Source organism: Notothenia rossii, assembly GCF_949606895.1.
Source record: "Notothenia rossii genome assembly, chromosome: 5".
NCBI classification, from domain to species: Eukaryota; Metazoa; Chordata; class Actinopteri; order Perciformes; family Nototheniidae; genus Notothenia; species Notothenia rossii.
The window spans coordinates 24457229-24475249 of NC_136903.1; the positions used below are offsets into that span (position 1 = coordinate 24457229).

Consider the following 18021-nt stretch of genomic DNA (forward strand, 5'->3'; position numbering starts at 1 on the left):
TTATAAGTCAAAAAAAGCTGGACTGACAAATTGAAACCCAATGAGGATTAGTTCCAGAGTTTTATTTTTCCTTAAAAATTATGAAATATGTTTAATCTCTTCCTTAACAATAGCCTTAATACAAATACAGACCTCACATGGCTTTTTTATTCATTTAAAGAACTTTTTATGTTTCTGTGTTACATAACATAATTGGATTACTGCACACAAAAACCTCCTGAAACGTTTCTTCTGTGTGTAAATGTCACATGGACTAAGCTTACACAATGTGACACAAGTTTGTACATAACGCCACAGTTTCCTTGTTCTGTTTCCTGGAAGCCTGTCACAGAGTAGTATTTATGTAACCACCTATCAGTGTTTACAGCCCAAGGCGTCAGAAACACTCATGTCCTAGCAAGTCTCTCAAATCTTCTCATTTTACTCATGCTCAAACAACGTGGAACATAGTAATCGCTGCCACTCAAACCCAGCGCATGTGCGAAACGCTGCTCTCCAAACTGTGCGCACTTACAAAACGGTTTCAAGGTAATGTTGTTGTCGTCAGTCGAGTCTCGTATTACTCGCACATTCCATTCTCCCGTTCACCTTTAATTCCAGGCCTCCCGCAAGACTCGGGAGTGGCTATGGGTGACCTCAGGGTGCGCCCTTAGCGGCTGACACGCAGAGCTGCGCACTGATCTAGGGTGAGCGCATAGGTGGGATCTGGGACTTGGGTGTGTAGCGTCGCAGTAGACACAACAACAAAGGAAGAGCCTCTACAATACTTTTTTGTTTACTTTTTATATATAGCATGTCTAAGCGAGTGAGACCCGGCTATTACCGCCAAGAAGTCAACAAAACGTCATGGGAAGTACCGGATCGGTACCGGGAGCTGAGGCAGGTGGGGACCGGCGCTTACGGGACAGTATGGTGAGTGAATTATGCGTTACATGTAGACGAGTTATACTCTGATCGTAATGCGGGGTGAGTGGGGAGCAGTGTAACAAAGAAAGGGACGGAACAGATGGTGCCATGCAGGCAGAAGCTGTGACACAGCCAAACAAAAGAAAAGTATCTGCGCTCCGCTGAACACACGCTGCTTCACTTCCTTATATGATGGAGACACTTGCACATGATACCTTTCGCTTTACCGTAGACTTCCTGTCATCTTTAGCCACCTCTGAAAGGTTTTTAATTATGAAGAGCGCATGGTTCCGGGTGAAATAGGTGCACTCACAACCCGAGTTTAGGGATACACACAACAATGAAAAGCAGCTTTGTTTGCACCTTTGTGCGTCTCGCAGCATGCGGCTCCTTTGTTATCAATGATTAACTCTGGGGGCGGGTCCTACTGCCCCGAGGACTCAATACAACTTAATAACACATGAACAACTCTGAGATATTGTTGGTATATGAAACAAGCTTGTGTGCGCGCCTGATCCGAAGAGTCTAAGGTGTTATTGTCAGTTACAGAGTATTTGTTGGCAATTAAAACTCCTTTCACGAGTCAACCGACAATATACTTTAAGAAATAAAAAAAGTGCAAGTGACAAGGGTGCATGTAAAATGAAGGAAGTATGCTATTACACAGAAGTAGGAAGGAACTAAGGAGATGTTTAGATATCTGTATGTTACTTGAGTATTTCTAATGTATGTTACTTTGTTCCTTTGCACCACTACGATTCAGAAGTAAAGTGTATACTTTTACTACTCTGTATTAATTTAATACATTTAGTTACTTGTCAGATTTGTATTAATGATGTGAAATACAATCAACACTTAAATCAGACTTTTGTTACACCTGGAGTAAATTCACAAGCTACCCTGCAGTATACTACCAGCTTTTGATAATCAAAACATATAATATGTATTATTCTGAAATGGACCAATCTGCATAATGAGTACTTTTACTTTTGGTACTTTAAGTGTATTTTGATGCTAATACTCTTGTACTTACATGAGTAACATTTTGAATTCAGGACTTTTACTTGGAACAGAGTATTCCTACACTGTGGTACTTCTACTGACTCAAGTACAATATCTGAGTACTTCTCCCACCTCTGTTAGAAAAGAAAGATACTGTGTACCTTTTTCAGATTCATATCAGAGCAAAGTTGTTTCCACAGTGACAGAATATTCAAATTGGATTATTATTTATTTCCTCATCAGTCAGTTCAGTGTAAGATATTAAATGTGCTGTGTCACACCCTCTGATTTATTGTCACTCTCAGCTCAGCAGTGGACTCCAGAACAGGAACCAAAGTGGCGATCAAGAAGCTGTACAGGCCTTTCCAGTCGGAGCTCTTTGCCAAGCGGGCATACAGGGAGCTGAGGCTCCTCAAACACATGAAACATGAAAATGTGAGTCAGCATAATCAGGCTTTTTTTTAAATTGTATTTTTGCAGTTTGTACTAAAGACAAAACCTCCATTGGTGTAATACATTGTGTATTTCTGTCTGTTGCAGGTGATCGGACTATTGGATGTGTTTACTGCTGACCTCTCTCTCGACAGGTTTCATGATTTGTAAGTCTTCTTTATGCTTCTAGCACTGTAGCACAGCAGCTAGCTATTAAATCAATACTTCACACCCCAAAATGACCCCTGAAAGGATCAATTATCATCCCTTGAGAAGAACATTTGAAGAAAAATCCAAGTCCTATTATCCAGTTGTATACTCACTACTTCCCAAATACATGCATTTTTATTTAAACCTCTTAAAACGCAAATGGCATGTATCTTCTCCTGTTATTGTGTTATGTGTAGGAAAAACCAATAAATAAAGTGTTTTTAAAAATAAAAAAACACTAATGGCATAAACAGTCTAACGCTTGTGAAGGCACGCTTCAAACACGTTTATGTGGAAGTGTTTTAAATAGTAGCTCTTTAGCAAAAATGCATGTGATTTGGAGGTGTTGACTGTATGACAGTCTGTTAATAGATGTTGTGGTGTATTTTACTGTAAATAAATGTTGAAGATATTTCAAAGTTGCATCCTGTTGATCATGTTTCCTTCTTCCTGAAGTTACCTGGTGATGCCGTTCATGGGGACAGACCTGGGGAAGCTGATGAAGCTGCAGAAGCTGTCAGAAGAGAAGATTCAGTATCTGGTGTATCAGATGCTCAAAGGGCTGAAGGTGGAGAGCTCTACTTTGATCGTACATTGGGAACTATTTATTCCTTTAAAACTTGAGTTTATTTTTTCTGCTTAAATCCCTGTTTTATTCTTTTATTACAGTATATTCATTCTGCTGGTATAATTCACAGGGTAAGTATTTTTATTATTTCATATACATCCATTACATCCGTGTGAGATAATGGTTGCTTTTATAATAGGGCTACAATATACATCAATAATATATATCAATTCAGTTTCGTCAAATGTCCCTGTCCTTTCATGTTATGGCTCGTTTTGTTCACTTTTTTATATAAACATTTCCATAAAAGAGATTAAATGCACAATAAACAGATATTGACCAAACAGATAAAGTACCAGCAATACTACTGCAACATTTACTTTAAAGGTGACATGTCATGCTTTTCCGGTTATTACCCGTCCCCTTGTGTGTTATGTAGCTTTTTATGCATGTAAACGGTCTGCAAAGTCACAAACCCTCAAAGTACACCCTGTAGCAGGTACAACTCTAACACAGAAAACACCTGTCTATGCTGCCCCAGAACGCCTCGTTGGAGATTTTTCTTTTTCTTCCTGGTACTAAGTGACGTAACAACGACCCAAATGGACCCATTGGTCCAAATGGACCAATCCACGGAGCAGTTTTGTTACGTCCACAGAGCCGTTTGGACCAATCAGCGGACTTCCTCACATGCACACACTCAATCTTTTCTCAGCTGCAGCTCCGGGGATTTAATAAGACGGCGGGACGCGGCAAGGCCACACACAGCCTCGCCGCATCCCGCCAGGCTGCGGGTGTTTGAGTGTGTGTGCTCGGGCTGGTTTCGGGCTGGGTTTCGCTGTCTTGCCGAGCCCACGCGGTAACTAGGAAACCACACCAGCATCCCAGCTCACACTGTCCGCTCCTCGCAGCAGCGAGCCGCGCAACGTCCCGCCAACACGGCACCCAGACCCCACGCAGCATTCTCATCTGTTTGTCATTACTGGTGTCATTTTCTGGTTGCTAACAAACGCCATTGAAACAAATAATCCCTGATGTTCCCGCTGTAACGGTGGTGGACTCATCAGAACAGAGTTGGCGAGCTGACCAATCAGAGCACACTGGGCTCACAGGGAGGGAGGGGGTGCAGGAGCTCCAACAAGCTGTTTAGGACAGAGAGTGAATACACATACTATACAGAGATGCTGTATGAGAAACCAATGTGAGTTTGGAAAATTGCACAATATAAATCTATTCTAGTAGACCTCAACAATGGAATTATGATCAGTAGAAATGGCCATGTCATGGGACCTTTAAATTCTCTAAAATAATGTAATTTTCAGGTACTTCTTTTTGTCCACAATAATTTGTAGTGAAAATGTTTGACAGCCCGTTCACACATTATCTTATTGGTAATAGTTGCTTCCTGTATGATCTTATGCCCTACTCATTTACAGTATTTAAGTTTCCTCTTGCTTTTCTCTTCACACATTTTTTTCACATTCATTTTTGCAGGATCTTAAACCAGGAAATCTCGCCATCAACCAAGACTGTGAGCTCAAGGTACAGTGACACACTGTGATAACCCAAACAAACAACATGTGTCTTCATTTTAAGATGTTCATTTGACGGAGTTACATTTTAAAAGGGAATATTCAAAACTGTAAAAATCCTAATTGCATTGCCCAGAATGTCATTGCGCATTTTTTGACAAGTTCCTACAGTCTTATGACCAGACGTGTTAGCTCATTAAGCAATATGTAAATACTGCTGTGTTTCACTGCGTGTCCTGTCAGATCCTGGACTTTGGTTTGGCGCGGCAGGCGGACAGCGAGATGACGGGGTACGTGGTGACTCGCTGGTACAGAGCCCCAGAGGTCATCCTGAGCTGGATGCACTACACTCAGACGGGTAAGGAAGAGCTAATTAAAGAGAAAACTCTCTTTCATCTTTCAACGATGTGTCATCTTCCGTGGTGCCAATTAGCGCTGAATCATGTTCTGTTAGAAGATGCTGCATGGCTTAGTTGTTGAAGTTTTCGCACTTGTCCTCAGGCAAAGGGGTCTGCCTTAGCAAGTGATTTACCACATATCCCAGAATTACCTTTACCACCTGCCGTCAACAGGCTGAGTCTTGTTCTCAGTTACTTTGATTCCTTGCTAAAGACTATGATTGCAGTACATTCTGGTCTATTGAGGCCTTCAGTGCATTCCTCTTTCATGACTTGTCTCTGAAATCCCTCGTAGAAGCTACAAAATGTAACATTTTCTTGGGTACGTGTGTTAAAAAACTTCTTTGTTTGTTAAAGTCAAATGGTGATAGTAAATACAACCCACTCAACAACACATCACCTTTTATTGCTGCTTTCTTTAGGTACTGCATATTGCTGCTGGCCCCTGGCCCACAATGCACTGTTATTGGAAATCCCTTAAGAAGGCATCAGAAATTCTAAAATGTGTTTTTTTTTCTCCTTCTTTCCCAGTGGACATTTGGTCTGTGGGCTGCATCATGGCAGAGATGCTGCAAGGAAAACCTCTTTTTAAAGGCAGCGACCGTATCCTTTAACCACACTGAACCTTTTCAGTTTATATTTTTGCAGACTCAACATAAATCTTGGATTATTTAAAAAATGTGTGTGTGACTAATCCCATTTGACCCCTTGACCCCTGGTCCTCAGATCTGGATCAGCTGAGTGAGATCATGAAGCTCACAGGAACGCCAACTCAGGAATTTATATCAAAACTACAATCTGAGGATGTGAGTACACATTATGCAACACACAGGAACTTAAAGGGACCTTTCAGCCCAAAATACTAAACACATATTTTTCCTCTCACCTGTTGTGCTTTTTAACAATGTAAATAGTATTGGCAACATGTTCAGACTCAAGGATATCCCCCGCAGATACATCTTCCTCCTCTCGACTGATGGAACTAAACGGCACTTGGCTTGTTGTACTCAAAGCGCCAAAAAAATACAACACAAAAACAGCGCTGTCTCTTTCCAGAAATGATGAATGAATTTTCATGTAGAAACTATTTTCTTTCTACCAAACTGCGCTTCAAAGGAAGTTTGCAACACAAGGGGTTCATGCTCCTTAGAGTGTGAGATGTTAACATTAATGGCGTCCTCCTCGGCTGAGCTGTAACATTGCAGTTTGGAAGAGTTTAAGAGAGCTTCTTGTCTATGAGTAGATGTGCCCTTCCTTTTGCTCAGTGATATGGTTGGTGGGTGTAGTTTCTTTTTAATTGAGAGATGAACTGTCCCTTTAAAGATAAACTCCCTGATTTTGTTATAGCCCCCAATCATGCCCCCGATCCGCAAAAGGAATTAAAAGCAAAATGGAGTTAAATCAGTGGGATTATGTTTATATTATCTTTTCTTAGGCCAAATGCTACATCAAAAGCCTCCCAAAACTGGAAAAGAAAGACCCTCAGAAAGCGTTTTCCACAAATAATCCACAAGGTAGGCTTGGCTCAGCCTTTTTTCATTTGATCCATCTTCAGTTCGACAGTGAAACTGTGATTTGACCTCCAGTTTCCACTCTCTCCTCAGCCGTGTCAGTGCTGGAGCGCATGTTATTGCTGGATCCGGAGAGCAGGGCAACGGCTGCTGAGGCCCTCATGCTGCCTTACTTTACTGAGTTCAGAGAACCAGAGGAGGAGACGGAAGCACAGCCATACGACCACTCGCTAGACAACACAGACCAGCCCCTGGACCAGTGGAAACGTAAGGATGGCGGGGAGGCAGGGACTGATAATGGTGCAAGGGAGCAAAAGAAATGGAGGCTGAAAGAGAAAGGGAGCTGTGAGATAAGAGGTGTATGTTTTAATGATCAGCACTGTGCTTCTTTCTTTAGGTCATACCTTCACAGAGATCTTGACCTTCAAGCCAGTCATGCCAGAGTCCAAGGAAACCTCGCTGTAAGACACAAAGACTCAGCTGAGCAGCATGGGACCAGAACAAACTAAAACTCTTTTTTTTATCTTGATCTAAAAACTTTTGTCACAAGGCTTATTAAATGCAAGTGGATCCAGTCACACTTCTCTAATAATTGCAAGCTGCCATGTTCAGGATTTTACAACGTAATGTTGGACCAGTTGCTTACTTCCTGACTTCAGAACCTGTCAATGCCAGCATGTCAGTCAGGTCTCTCCTCAATCCTCAATAACTAATTAAGTAATGCAGGGATCACAACTTATATTACTTGAGTTACTTATTTAAGTTCCATTTGAGTTTCCCTTCAGTGGTATACATATAGTTTTCACCAAATACATCACAAGTTTCCAGTTGGTTTGAGTTCAAATCTACTACATTAAAGAAAAAAAAGATATTTCAATGTATATCCGCTAAGGCATCATTTACATGTTATAGATCCAGGACAAGGCCACACGCTGTAAATGTGAAAAAATGAGGATACGTGTTTTTGTAATATGATGTTTTGTGAACTAGCTTCCCCTTCAGGGACTTGATGTCCTCGAAAGACATTTGATCGGAATTTTGGACGTCCTTGTGTGCATGTGTGTGTCTGTGTGTAGTCTACAGGTCTGCTCTGACCTCCTTATTCATATCAGTGGCCTTAAGATAACTGCAAAACAATACTGAGCTGCCGGCCGTACGAAATCCATCCCAGCAGCCTATGTACGATCATTCACTTTTTCATTTTAAGCCAAAAACTGGCTTACACTGGATAATGTTGTTTTTTCGTAACACAGAAAGAAGCACAAAACACATTGTCTTTGTTCATTTTTGCACCGATCATGCATTTTTGTCAATAAAGAATATCTTTGAAAAATTGCCTACATGATTTTGTTCTGGTTTTCTGACAACCAAACCTTTGTAGTGTTAAAACTGTGGACTAATACTAGTGTAAAGCTGGGGGGTTTACAAGAGATGAGATATCCGGGTTTTCAGTTTTAAGGGGTCGATTGTCAAGCTCTGAAAGGGCAACCTGGGGAAACTACATTTCCCATAATGCAAAGAACAGCATATTTTCAGTAATCGTTTTTGCTGCAGGATTTCTGCTAAAACGTTCCAAAGCATGATAGATTAAATTTACAAAAGTCACATGTATATATGTTAAGTAGGCAACTTTTCCTCTTTTAAAGATAACATTTAGGGATTTATCCTGTAGTCTTGTTAAGGCATACACTTGACTTGTGTGTTACTCTTGTAAACTAACACTAGGTGGCAGCACATAAACAAGCCATGACCAGGCTACGTTTGTAGCTCTCTAGGGATAGTAATGTTGAATGGTCCACCACTTTAGTCTACATCTTGACAAATACTGGCTTGTATTCCATGGTATCTGCTTCAAATACTTCATATTCTTATAATGTTGGGAATCCTCTGACTTTTAATCAAGTGCGACCAGCATTTAAGTGTTTGTTTATCCATTATAATATTTCAACATCTAGTTGACATTCAAGGATATTGCACAGGCCTAATGTGTTCTGAATATGTTGACCCCCCAAACCTTTCCACTTCAGGTCAAAACTATGTCAAATAATTCAGTATGAGACTTAATACCTCCAAAATACCAACATTCACATAGGTGTCAGCTGTAGCTCCTATTCTTTGTTAAATGCTGAGTAAATATTAGCATGTTGAATAAGAATAGGGAGCATTTCATGTAGATTCAGACCTCAGCATGCACTGTCACTGTGAGAATGTTAGCATTCTTGTCATGAGCAGTTTGCTCACAGAACCTCAGTCTCTAAGCCCCTTTCTTGTTATTCTCCTTTTGGAAGATAACACTTGTCACAGTAGTTGTTGGGAGTGATTTATTGTTTTGCAGCTAACACTGACAACCTTATTTTTGTTTTTAATATGATTAATGACTTCAAGTAACAAACGTCTACATTCTTTCAGAAAGCCTGTTTGCTTTTAGATGCTGCTCATTCCTGCACATAGGCTCTCCATTGGTGGGTGTTGAATTTAACAAGCTTGTCTTGAGTGACCTCCAGATCCTTGACTCCCAAGGGCAACTCCCCCCCCCCCACCCCCCCCGAGGACAAACTTCCTTCCTGAGCTGAGCTTCTACCAAACCAAATGTTGTGTCCTCCTCATGATACACAGTGGATAGTTCACCAAGAAGTCAGAGAGTTCTCTTCCTGCTGTAGACACGAAAACAGAGGGGAAAGACATTTTTTTTATCCCCACAACCCCTGCTCTCCCACACATGGACCGACTCCCTCGTTCCGTCCGTCTAGTTTGTTGACCCTGCGGTTTATTTTCAGAGCAAGGATTTAAGCAGCATATTTTCTGAGAAACATTCACAGAGAGTTCACATGTGTGCACCCAGATATGCCTGGCATGCACAGTTGGATACACACTTTAGACACTGACTCAGGAGGGAGTACACGTGGAATGGCAGCGATGCCCAAACGCTGATCTGACCCGGGTCACCCTTCTTTCTTAAAGGGGAACGTCAGTTATTACTGTTTTTTTTTAGTCTGGGGGAGGCACATCACTGTAGACATCACCATGGTGAGAGGATCAACACTGTCTTTGCTAAGATTCTTCTTCATGGTTAATTCTGCTTCCTGTGTATGAAAGATGGAACTTCATTTTATAGCGGGGATCATTTGCAAACTGTTCAGTTTGTGTCATTTGTCTCACAGTATGGACTCCGCTAGCTGCTGATTAGATAAAGAAAAGCCAACACTGTCGCTTTATTACCATGCTGGCTCATCAATTTAATTAAGATCATCAGTGACATTGTTTATTCTCAAACTCATTTGGGCTGTGATGTCCTTGCAGGAGATAAAATAAACAGATTTGAGGGCTTAGCAGAGATAAATTGATTGGAATCTTGCGAGGAAGTGAAGTGAAAATCTATCAAATATTTGAATGTCCTTGTCTATGTTTGTTTGTGGCCTTTAGATTCATGATTTCAGATTGTAGGGAATGTGACGTGCCTGGTTCCAGATGCCAGTTTGGATTTGTGTTGCTTGTACTCTGTGGTGAATTAACAAATGTCTGCACTTCCTTATAGCTTCATGTGTAATGGACGTTGTTAAAAACACAGATGAGAGCTCAAACAGTTTTAGCCAGAAACAGCTTTGATTGTGCGTCTAATGTGGATTTAGTCACATTTCTTTGCCCTGACAGCTGTTCAACAACTCAAGTCCAAAATACATTTTCCACATTAAAAACAGAGGAAATGCTGCTTTGTCATTTCCCAAGCTATTCTATTTATTTGCTTTAGTGAATGAGTGTTTAGAGCTACCCAGATCCAGCATTATTTTGTTTGTGTATCTGCCTCATTGTTTTGTGGTGTGTGTATGCAGTACTCGGCTGGGCCTGTCATGTCTGGAAGTCAAGCAGTTCCAATAAAAGTGAGTCCTGTTGCATGGTGTACTATAGCTGAGAGTCATCATTTGTCAAACCTTTTCCCCCCTCAAACCTTTTTTCTGTCCTTACAGGTTTTTAAGTCTCTATCTCTTCCCCGATCTATTTACATTGAAACACACGTGTCTGTGGGATGCTCCTCAGCGGGCGAGCAGTGCCTGTCAGGCTAACCGAAGAAAAAATTCCACAGGCTCATGTGAGTCTTAAAGTCTTCCAACTTTGAGGGGGCACCGGGCTTTGGGTGGGAAAGAAAAGGAAGTAAATTGGGAGGTTAAGGAAGTAATGATAAGACAGGGGAAGGGTACAGGATTGGAACAAAGTGAGCAAAAAGAGGAGGCAGGCATGAAAAGACAGGGTGGATAAAAGCAAAGGAAGGGGAGAAAGACAGAGAGATGCAGAGGCCCTGAGGGAGAGCCTATCTCAGCCAGAATGGGCAGTCTAGTTTACATTAGCTCATTCATTAGCCATCCGCCCTCCTGTTTGAAGACTTCTAAGGAATATGAAGTGCAAAGAGTGCATGCCACAGATTTTGATCCCTCTCCAAGGATAACTCTGTGTCCATCTGTGATGTGTTGACGTATGGGGCTGTGGTGTGTCACGTTCAGAGAGGCATGGCAGCGTTAAAGAGCACTGAAACCCTTCTGACCCAAAGGAGCCAGCTGCAGAACCAAGACAAGAGTTAAAGACTCCCTTACTGCTCACTAATGAAGAGTTAAAGCACATCTAAGTATCACAGTCTGAAGTGTCTGTTTTGTCTAATGCATCATCTTCAGAGTAAAAGCATTAAGTGTTTTTAGACCTTTTGCTGCTGAACTGTAGCGGTTGTTATATATGGAAATACATTATTTACGTGATAGTTTCACCAGATCCATAACAGCTTATTGTTTGTCTCCTATTTGATTTTCTGTCCACATAGCTTGTGAATAATTCCCTATCTGGCAACCAAGATAAGGTGATGGATTAAGTAATGTAAATACGTTTTATATTTCCAAAAGTAGATTTTTAAGGCTGCGTGCAATTACTGAACACAATGGCTTCCAGAATTAACATTTTAAAAATTGAACTATTATGAATATTTGTAAGCAGAGGATACACAAGGATGTGGATTTGGTTTGAGAAGTTAAAGGTGGTGCCATCAGAGGGTCTTAAATCATAAAAAAAAGAGGGTTGGAGGATGAGAGGATGAGAGTGCCATCATCTACATACACTATGAAACAATATGTTGTGGTGCTTACCATACAAACTGCAACAAAAAACTATACACATTAATTTTATTTTTGATGCAATCACCCTTCTTAAAATCACATTTAGTTCCCCCAAAAGAGACCTGATACATATTTACTAGAGAGAGCACTATCCTTTGCTGCCATATCTCTGATTGATGTATGCTAGCCTATATTATAAGGAAATGCAGTAAAAAATATTTGAAAACATGTATATGGTGGTAGCAGATGGTGGTAGCACATTTCCTAGTACTGAGTCTTGGCTTCCTTGGGGGTAAAAGAGTGCATAAATAACAATGTTGCTAATAAAGCTTGTTGCTGTGAAAACTAAACTTCAACTATAACTCAACTGTGCCAAGGGGGACATTTTTCTTGCAGCCCGGTATAACACAATACACACAGAGACTCATAAATACCATAATAAATACATAAATATTCAGTGTGACATCACTAAAACCATTATCTTAGCCCCAAAAGGTTCACTCAATGAATCATCACTTGGTTCAGTTATCATTTTACAGCTTGGTGACGTGATAAGCATATTCATTAGCATATTATTCAACCCCCTCTTCACTCATCTTAATTTTGGCAGCCTGACAGTCAGAGGACATTACTTCAGAGATGTTAGTGGGTAAATCACACAAACACTGTATAAGTAGGGAGAGAAAAATGGAACAGTAAACATGTGCCAAAAGCACACCATATAAGGTTGTGAAATCTAACTTTGGAGTATCAAACGCTCACCCCCTGTTGGCTCGAAAGGTGCCTGTTAAATGTTTTCCTCTCCAGCAGGGAACAGCAGCTTGAATTCATTCTGTTAAAATGGATTCCAAGGGTGACATGAGCTTTCATAGTGGGGAAAAAAACAGCCACAGGAATTTCTCAAACATGTTGTATAATCGACTTCTCTGTCAGTTTATACCTTTTTATAACGTTGATCTTAGCATAACTTACAGTGAAGAAAACCAGAAGCCTAGCGGATGTTCAAATGTGTCCTTATGACTCCCTGCAGGTGAGCTCACCTTCAGCTTTAAAGCGAGATGACTTTTATAACAGCCAGAGGCAGACTCAGATGATAAATCCTGATAGATTTTACGGTCAAGTGGACACAAGTCCCCAGCGGTGACCTCAGCAGTGACTTCATCGGGGGTCACAGCTTCCTGAACGTTACCCTTCACTACTTGCGATAAACAAGGCAGGACAAGGGCTCCAGCTGAATCATGGGTAGGACCTGACTCTGAGGGCAGATGTCACAGTACATCACAGAGCCTGTGTTTCTCTTTTTGTATAGAGGAGAGCAGCTTCTGCGGCCAGGTCAAGGTTAGAAGCAACCTGAAATGTCATGCACAGGGAGCAGGAAGTGAACAGAAGCAAGATTGAGAATAAACAGGCGTTTGCTTTAAAGTTCCCACCTCGTAACCTTATATAACTGAGTGTTACAATATAACACCCAACGTTATCCAGATCTAAATTACTTATCTACAAGCTGAGCAAATGCCAGATTGCTCCTATTGTGTTGCACCCGCTAATAAAATGATGAATTGTTTTCCCTCCACTCTCTCGTTTGAATGAGGTGAAACTGAAAAGCAAACAGGCATTACAGCACAATGGTGGATGAAAATGTACCGAGAAGTCAAAGCCCTTAAAGTCAGTTATACAAGCCGTCAAAATCTTCTGAGTCCCCCCAGCTTGATGTGTTTAGAGCTGATGATTGCTTTCAGTTGTAAAGCCTTACTGGGGCAAAACAGAAAGCGTCACATTTTTTCCTTACAAAACCGAGGCCTGCTGAATTAAGGAAACTTGCAGACGCACATGAATCGGTGGTATGGCAGTGAACAGAATAGAGGCTTTTTTCCAGGGGGGTTTGTTGGTGGTGGTGAGGAATGTCAGCATCTGTGTTGGGGATATTTTCTGTTTTATAGCTGTTTTCCCAGAGATCTGTGGTGAGAGTGCAGGGACTAGGCTGCAGTCCCGGCCTCTGTACCTCATGTCTGTCCACGTTGGCAGGAGGGTAAGATACCAAACCAGACATAGTTCCTAACCTGTTCAACCCTGAGCCTGTTTTTCAGGTCTCAGGCTCGAAAATGAAATTTCCAGAACAAATGACCATAACTACACTTCTAAAATGGGAAAATTAATAATCTTTTTTCTCAAAGTAATGATAAACCTTTGAGTTGGATGTAGAAAAGTCAGAATCAATATAGATATTTTTTTATTTTAAAGAAAATTCAGATTGAACATGGTAAAAAACTGTAAATTATAGTGTCCGTCCAAAAATTATTTTTTACTTATAGTGAAACCTACCCTTGGATGATGGGTTAGTTAGTAGACTAAAAGCTTTAGGAATCCAAAGTATAACATATAATGAGTACCCTGTATCAAGATTGATGCAAAACAAGTGACATTTTACCTTTTTAGAGAGATTTAGCAAAACAAAACCACTTCTGGGGTCATTTGGGTGGATTTTCCATATCTCTGGCTGCCCGTGGTCGATTTTGATGATACATCTCTTTCTAACCGTCAGCGCCAATGTAATCGAGGGAAAGTTCCCCATACACACACAGGTTACCAAATAAGGAGTGATAGTGACGCGTAGAAAAACCGGAAGCTGCGCTAGCCTCTTGTGGTTACCATTAGTAGCTTATTTTGATTCTCAGTTTTTTGCATAAAATGGAATTATGGATTATCAATATTTTTTTCAAAGTGACAGACACATTGGATTAACCTTCAGCCGCGTTTTTTTCTCGTTTTAATGCCATTGAACACAACTTTTGATCAGAATAACAGCTAAGGTGAGCATATCTCCGTTTTTTTTGCTACCTAAAGCTACGTCGTGTGTTGTCTGTATTTGCTTCCCCTGTCATGAGTTCTGGTCGCTCAGTGATGATCCTTATACTTCTATAATCTGTGGAATCTCAGGATGTTATCTAAGCTTGTTTGTGCAGATCCAATAAGTATATCGATCGGTATAGCTAGAGTTCTGTGCTAAAGGCTTTAAGATTGTTTTGCCCGTGGCTAATTCAGAGGCTCAGCGTTAGCTTTGAGGGTTTTTAAAAAAAAAAATATATATATATATCAGTTAGCTGAGTTTCTTCCCGTTACATAGATATGAAACATTCATAGTTTATTCAATCTTAATAAGCCCTCAGACACTTTTGCTTGCAGATGTTGTGATTTCGGCCCCTTCGGCGGGTCCGTGGGGCAGTCACACAACCTAATAAAAATACAGTATGATTTTGTATGCTTTATGCTCTTATTTTGTTTTGACAGTGCTCATGTTTATGACTCTGCTCTTGTTTTAAAGTCCTGCTCACAAGACAGGATGCTGGTATAGTTGCTCTATCAATATCCACAGTAGAAGTCATGTGCTTCTTCTACATAAAGGATGTTATACAACACTGTTAATGTGATTGCTTTGTATACAAACTCTACTGATATAATAATAAATATATATATATATATATATATATATATATATATATATATATATATATAGTTAAAGTCAAATAATACAAAAACAATCACATTAAAAGCCAGATTGAAGAGGTGAGTTTTTGTACGTTTTTTGAAGGTGGTGAGGTCAATGCAGTCTCTGATGGGTTGTGGGATTGAGTTCCAGAGGGAGGATATGACCCAAGGGCAGTAAAAGCAGAGGAAATTATGTGGTTAAAACTTGATAAAAAGTAATATCTCCGAATTATGGCAAAAACAAGATTTTCCGCTTCGGGGTTGGTCTGTCTGCTGAAGTGGGCCATGTTTCACATGGAGGTCTGCCTGGTGGGGTGGATGCTCGTCTGTGAAAAAAAGCAGACAGATGAGAGAGGAAGGTGTGTGTGTGGCAGATGTGCAGGGGTATAAACTGACAGGATGTTTATCAGGAATGCTGTGGGGTGACCCAAGCCCCCCGCAGCCACATAACAGACCAGTGATGATGTGGTTTTTAAAATTGCACTCTGGAGGCCTCTAACTTTCCCTGCTGAATGTGATGGTTACAGGGGGACTGCTGAGCCTTTAACTAACTTTAATACATCTACAACATAAATGCTGTAAAGTATTAAGTTAAACTGGGTTGTTGGCTGCTGTAATTATTTAAAGTAAATAGTTTTTCCCTACACGACAAAGGCATTTTAAGTAACATAATATTTGGGACTTCTGCTTGTTAGCATTCTTGCTAGATAAGGAGATTGCTAGCCTTGTAGGCCTAAATGTCGAGCTTCTGCCAACAGCTGGTTAGTTTAGCAAATATTGAGGTACAAGAACGTAATTGGTTTTTGAGGACCTATTTTTGCCTTCTGATAAATAAGATAAAATACATATAATTAATGTTGTTATTTCATCACTTTCAAAACACCATTAACACCATTCCGAAAAACGTTCTAACAAGCTTCTGTCTTTCGGTAGCAGCTTCATACTTAGCCTATGAGAGTGCTTGGCTATATCTTACCCAACCCAACTGTGAAGGAAAGCAAGTTCAGGCATTGCCTATTCTTAAAATGCTATAGGTTGTTTAAGTCAAAGGAAATCATTTGAGTTAAATTAACATTCTCCGCCTTTTGTAATGTTCATCCAGTAGATTAGCTGATGCAAAGTGAGGAGATCATTCCCCACGTCTCCTGAAAACAAATACAAACGATCATTAACGGACGTGTGCTCGAATACACATAAAACCGAGGAAATCCTACTTTTGCATCTCAATCAATTGTCTATGAAGACTAGTGGTTCACTTTTGTTTGCATGGGGGTGGATGGGAGGGGAGGAGGGAGGAGGGAGAAAAAGGAGGGGGTGTTCCTCCTTGACCCCTCCTCCTTACCCACTATGTGAAAAAAAACTTGACCAGCCCCCTTCCCATTCCCATGGATCGTATTACGGGAGCTGGGAGACATCTGCTCCGCCACTAACAACGGAGCGCGTCCCCGTGTCTCAGATCTGCGACCGATTCCTCTCCCATGGTGCACCCTCTCCTCATGCTGCCCTCTTAGGCTACCCACAATTGTGATCTCTCCGTTTATTTGCGCCGCGATCATGAGGAGCCACATTGCATGTCCCATGCTGTAGTCCCCCCCGGACAGAACCCATTCCCGGCTCCATCCCTACACCGCGTCCGAGAGGCGAGTAGCGGCGGCGGAGCGAGCGGCTGCCCCGGTGCCATCGAGCAGCACATTTCTTTTTGTCTGTGCGCTCCGCAGGCTGCAGGCTGACGGCTTTTTTGGTGGCATCGCATCCCCTTCCGCTGCTGGACTAGATTTTCGTGGGAAAGGACAACGAAAGGCGGATGAACAACACACAGATCTCCATGTCTGCCGTTTGATTTAATCTGCGTTTTGTGTCTTTCCGGGAATTTTTTGTTTGTTTTTGACACCATGGAGTCGGTGGAGAAAGAGTGTGGAGCGTTGGGTGGATTATTCCAGGCCATCGTGAACGACATGAAGGTAACACACACACACTCACGTTTACATTAAAGTAGACAGGGATATTATCTGACCTTTGTGGTTGCACGGTCGCATATTTGTACTGCCTTTGTCTCTTATACCGGGTCCTCCCCCACTGGAAACACCGCTGCAGGACATATCGAGAGATGAAACATGTTTCCCTTTGTGTTATTTGCATAATGTGCAGCAGGTCTGTCAGGCACTGGATATGTTCAACAATAGGCTAGTTAAAACAATGAGTCAGCTTACTAAACTGCTATCTAAAACTGAAATCAGCAACTAAAATGTCTATTTTGGTAGGACCTAATTGGTGGTGGCTTTATGTGTTCAGGGGTCAACTCAACATGAGTAGAAATAGTTTATTATTATTATTATTATTAACAATGATTCGTTATTGTTTTTCTGAAAGGAAGGGAAAAAGAGCTATCACAATTGGGATATAATTACAATGGTGTTGATCTCAGTGCAAATGTTCTGGGCTGCCATTTGATCCCAAACAACTGTTCCCCCGTCACCCCCCAGCCTCCAAGGTTTCCTAGATTAAATGTCAGACTCAGAAGGATGCTCTGATAGAAAATAGGCGGTTCCATCACCACATCCTCCTGGACAGAAACAGGCATGAAAGGTTATTGATTGTATTTCCTGATGTTTGGCCTTGTGGCAGGAAACTTCACTTTACCAATAAGTAGCTCACTGAACATTTAAACCAGGCCTTACTTTAGTAACTGAATCGCCCCCCATGCATGTTTATTCTTTAAAACTTGAGTCCCCCACCTTTCTAAATAATTTCTTGAGCAGGATATAGATGCTTCCCATTATCTATTACACACTTTGTTTGTATGTGTTGGGGGAGGGGTCAAGTCAAGGAAGTGGAACCAGGGTGGTCTGTTGTTCAGCACAACAGATGGAAAGTGTGAAC

The 18021-nt window shown here is 41.1% G+C and overlaps 2 protein-coding genes across 4 annotated transcripts in view; both read left to right on the forward strand.

The window, feature by feature from the left end:
- Positions 1-60: 60 nt before the first annotated feature.
- mapk12a (mitogen-activated protein kinase 12a) lies at positions 61-7892 on the forward strand. Its single transcript, XM_079684731.1, has 13 exons — positions 61-686; positions 793-912; positions 2214-2343; positions 2449-2507; positions 3007-3118; positions 3220-3249; positions 4613-4660; positions 4894-5008; positions 5580-5651; positions 5775-5854; positions 6484-6562; positions 6653-6826; positions 6957-7892. Exons 2-13 carry the CDS (start codon positions 794-796, stop codon positions 7022-7024), a joined length of 1086 nt encoding a protein of 361 aa, XP_079540857.1. The 5' UTR covers positions 61-686; position 793; the 3' UTR covers positions 7025-7892.
- Positions 7893-16467: 8575 nt separating this feature from the next.
- Positions 16468-18021, forward strand: part of mtss1la (MTSS I-BAR domain containing 2a) — a 28399-nt gene continuing 26845 nt past the window's right edge. The window contains exon 1 of one of the 3 annotated variants that reach the window (XM_079679989.1): positions 16468-17102. In XM_079679989.1, coding sequence (XP_079536115.1) covers positions 17034-17102 — 69 coding nt within the window. In that variant the 5' untranslated portion in view covers positions 16468-17033. The remainder of the gene's footprint in view (positions 17103-18021) is intronic. The other 2 variants (XM_079679991.1, XM_079679990.1) reach the window with 2 other exon arrangements.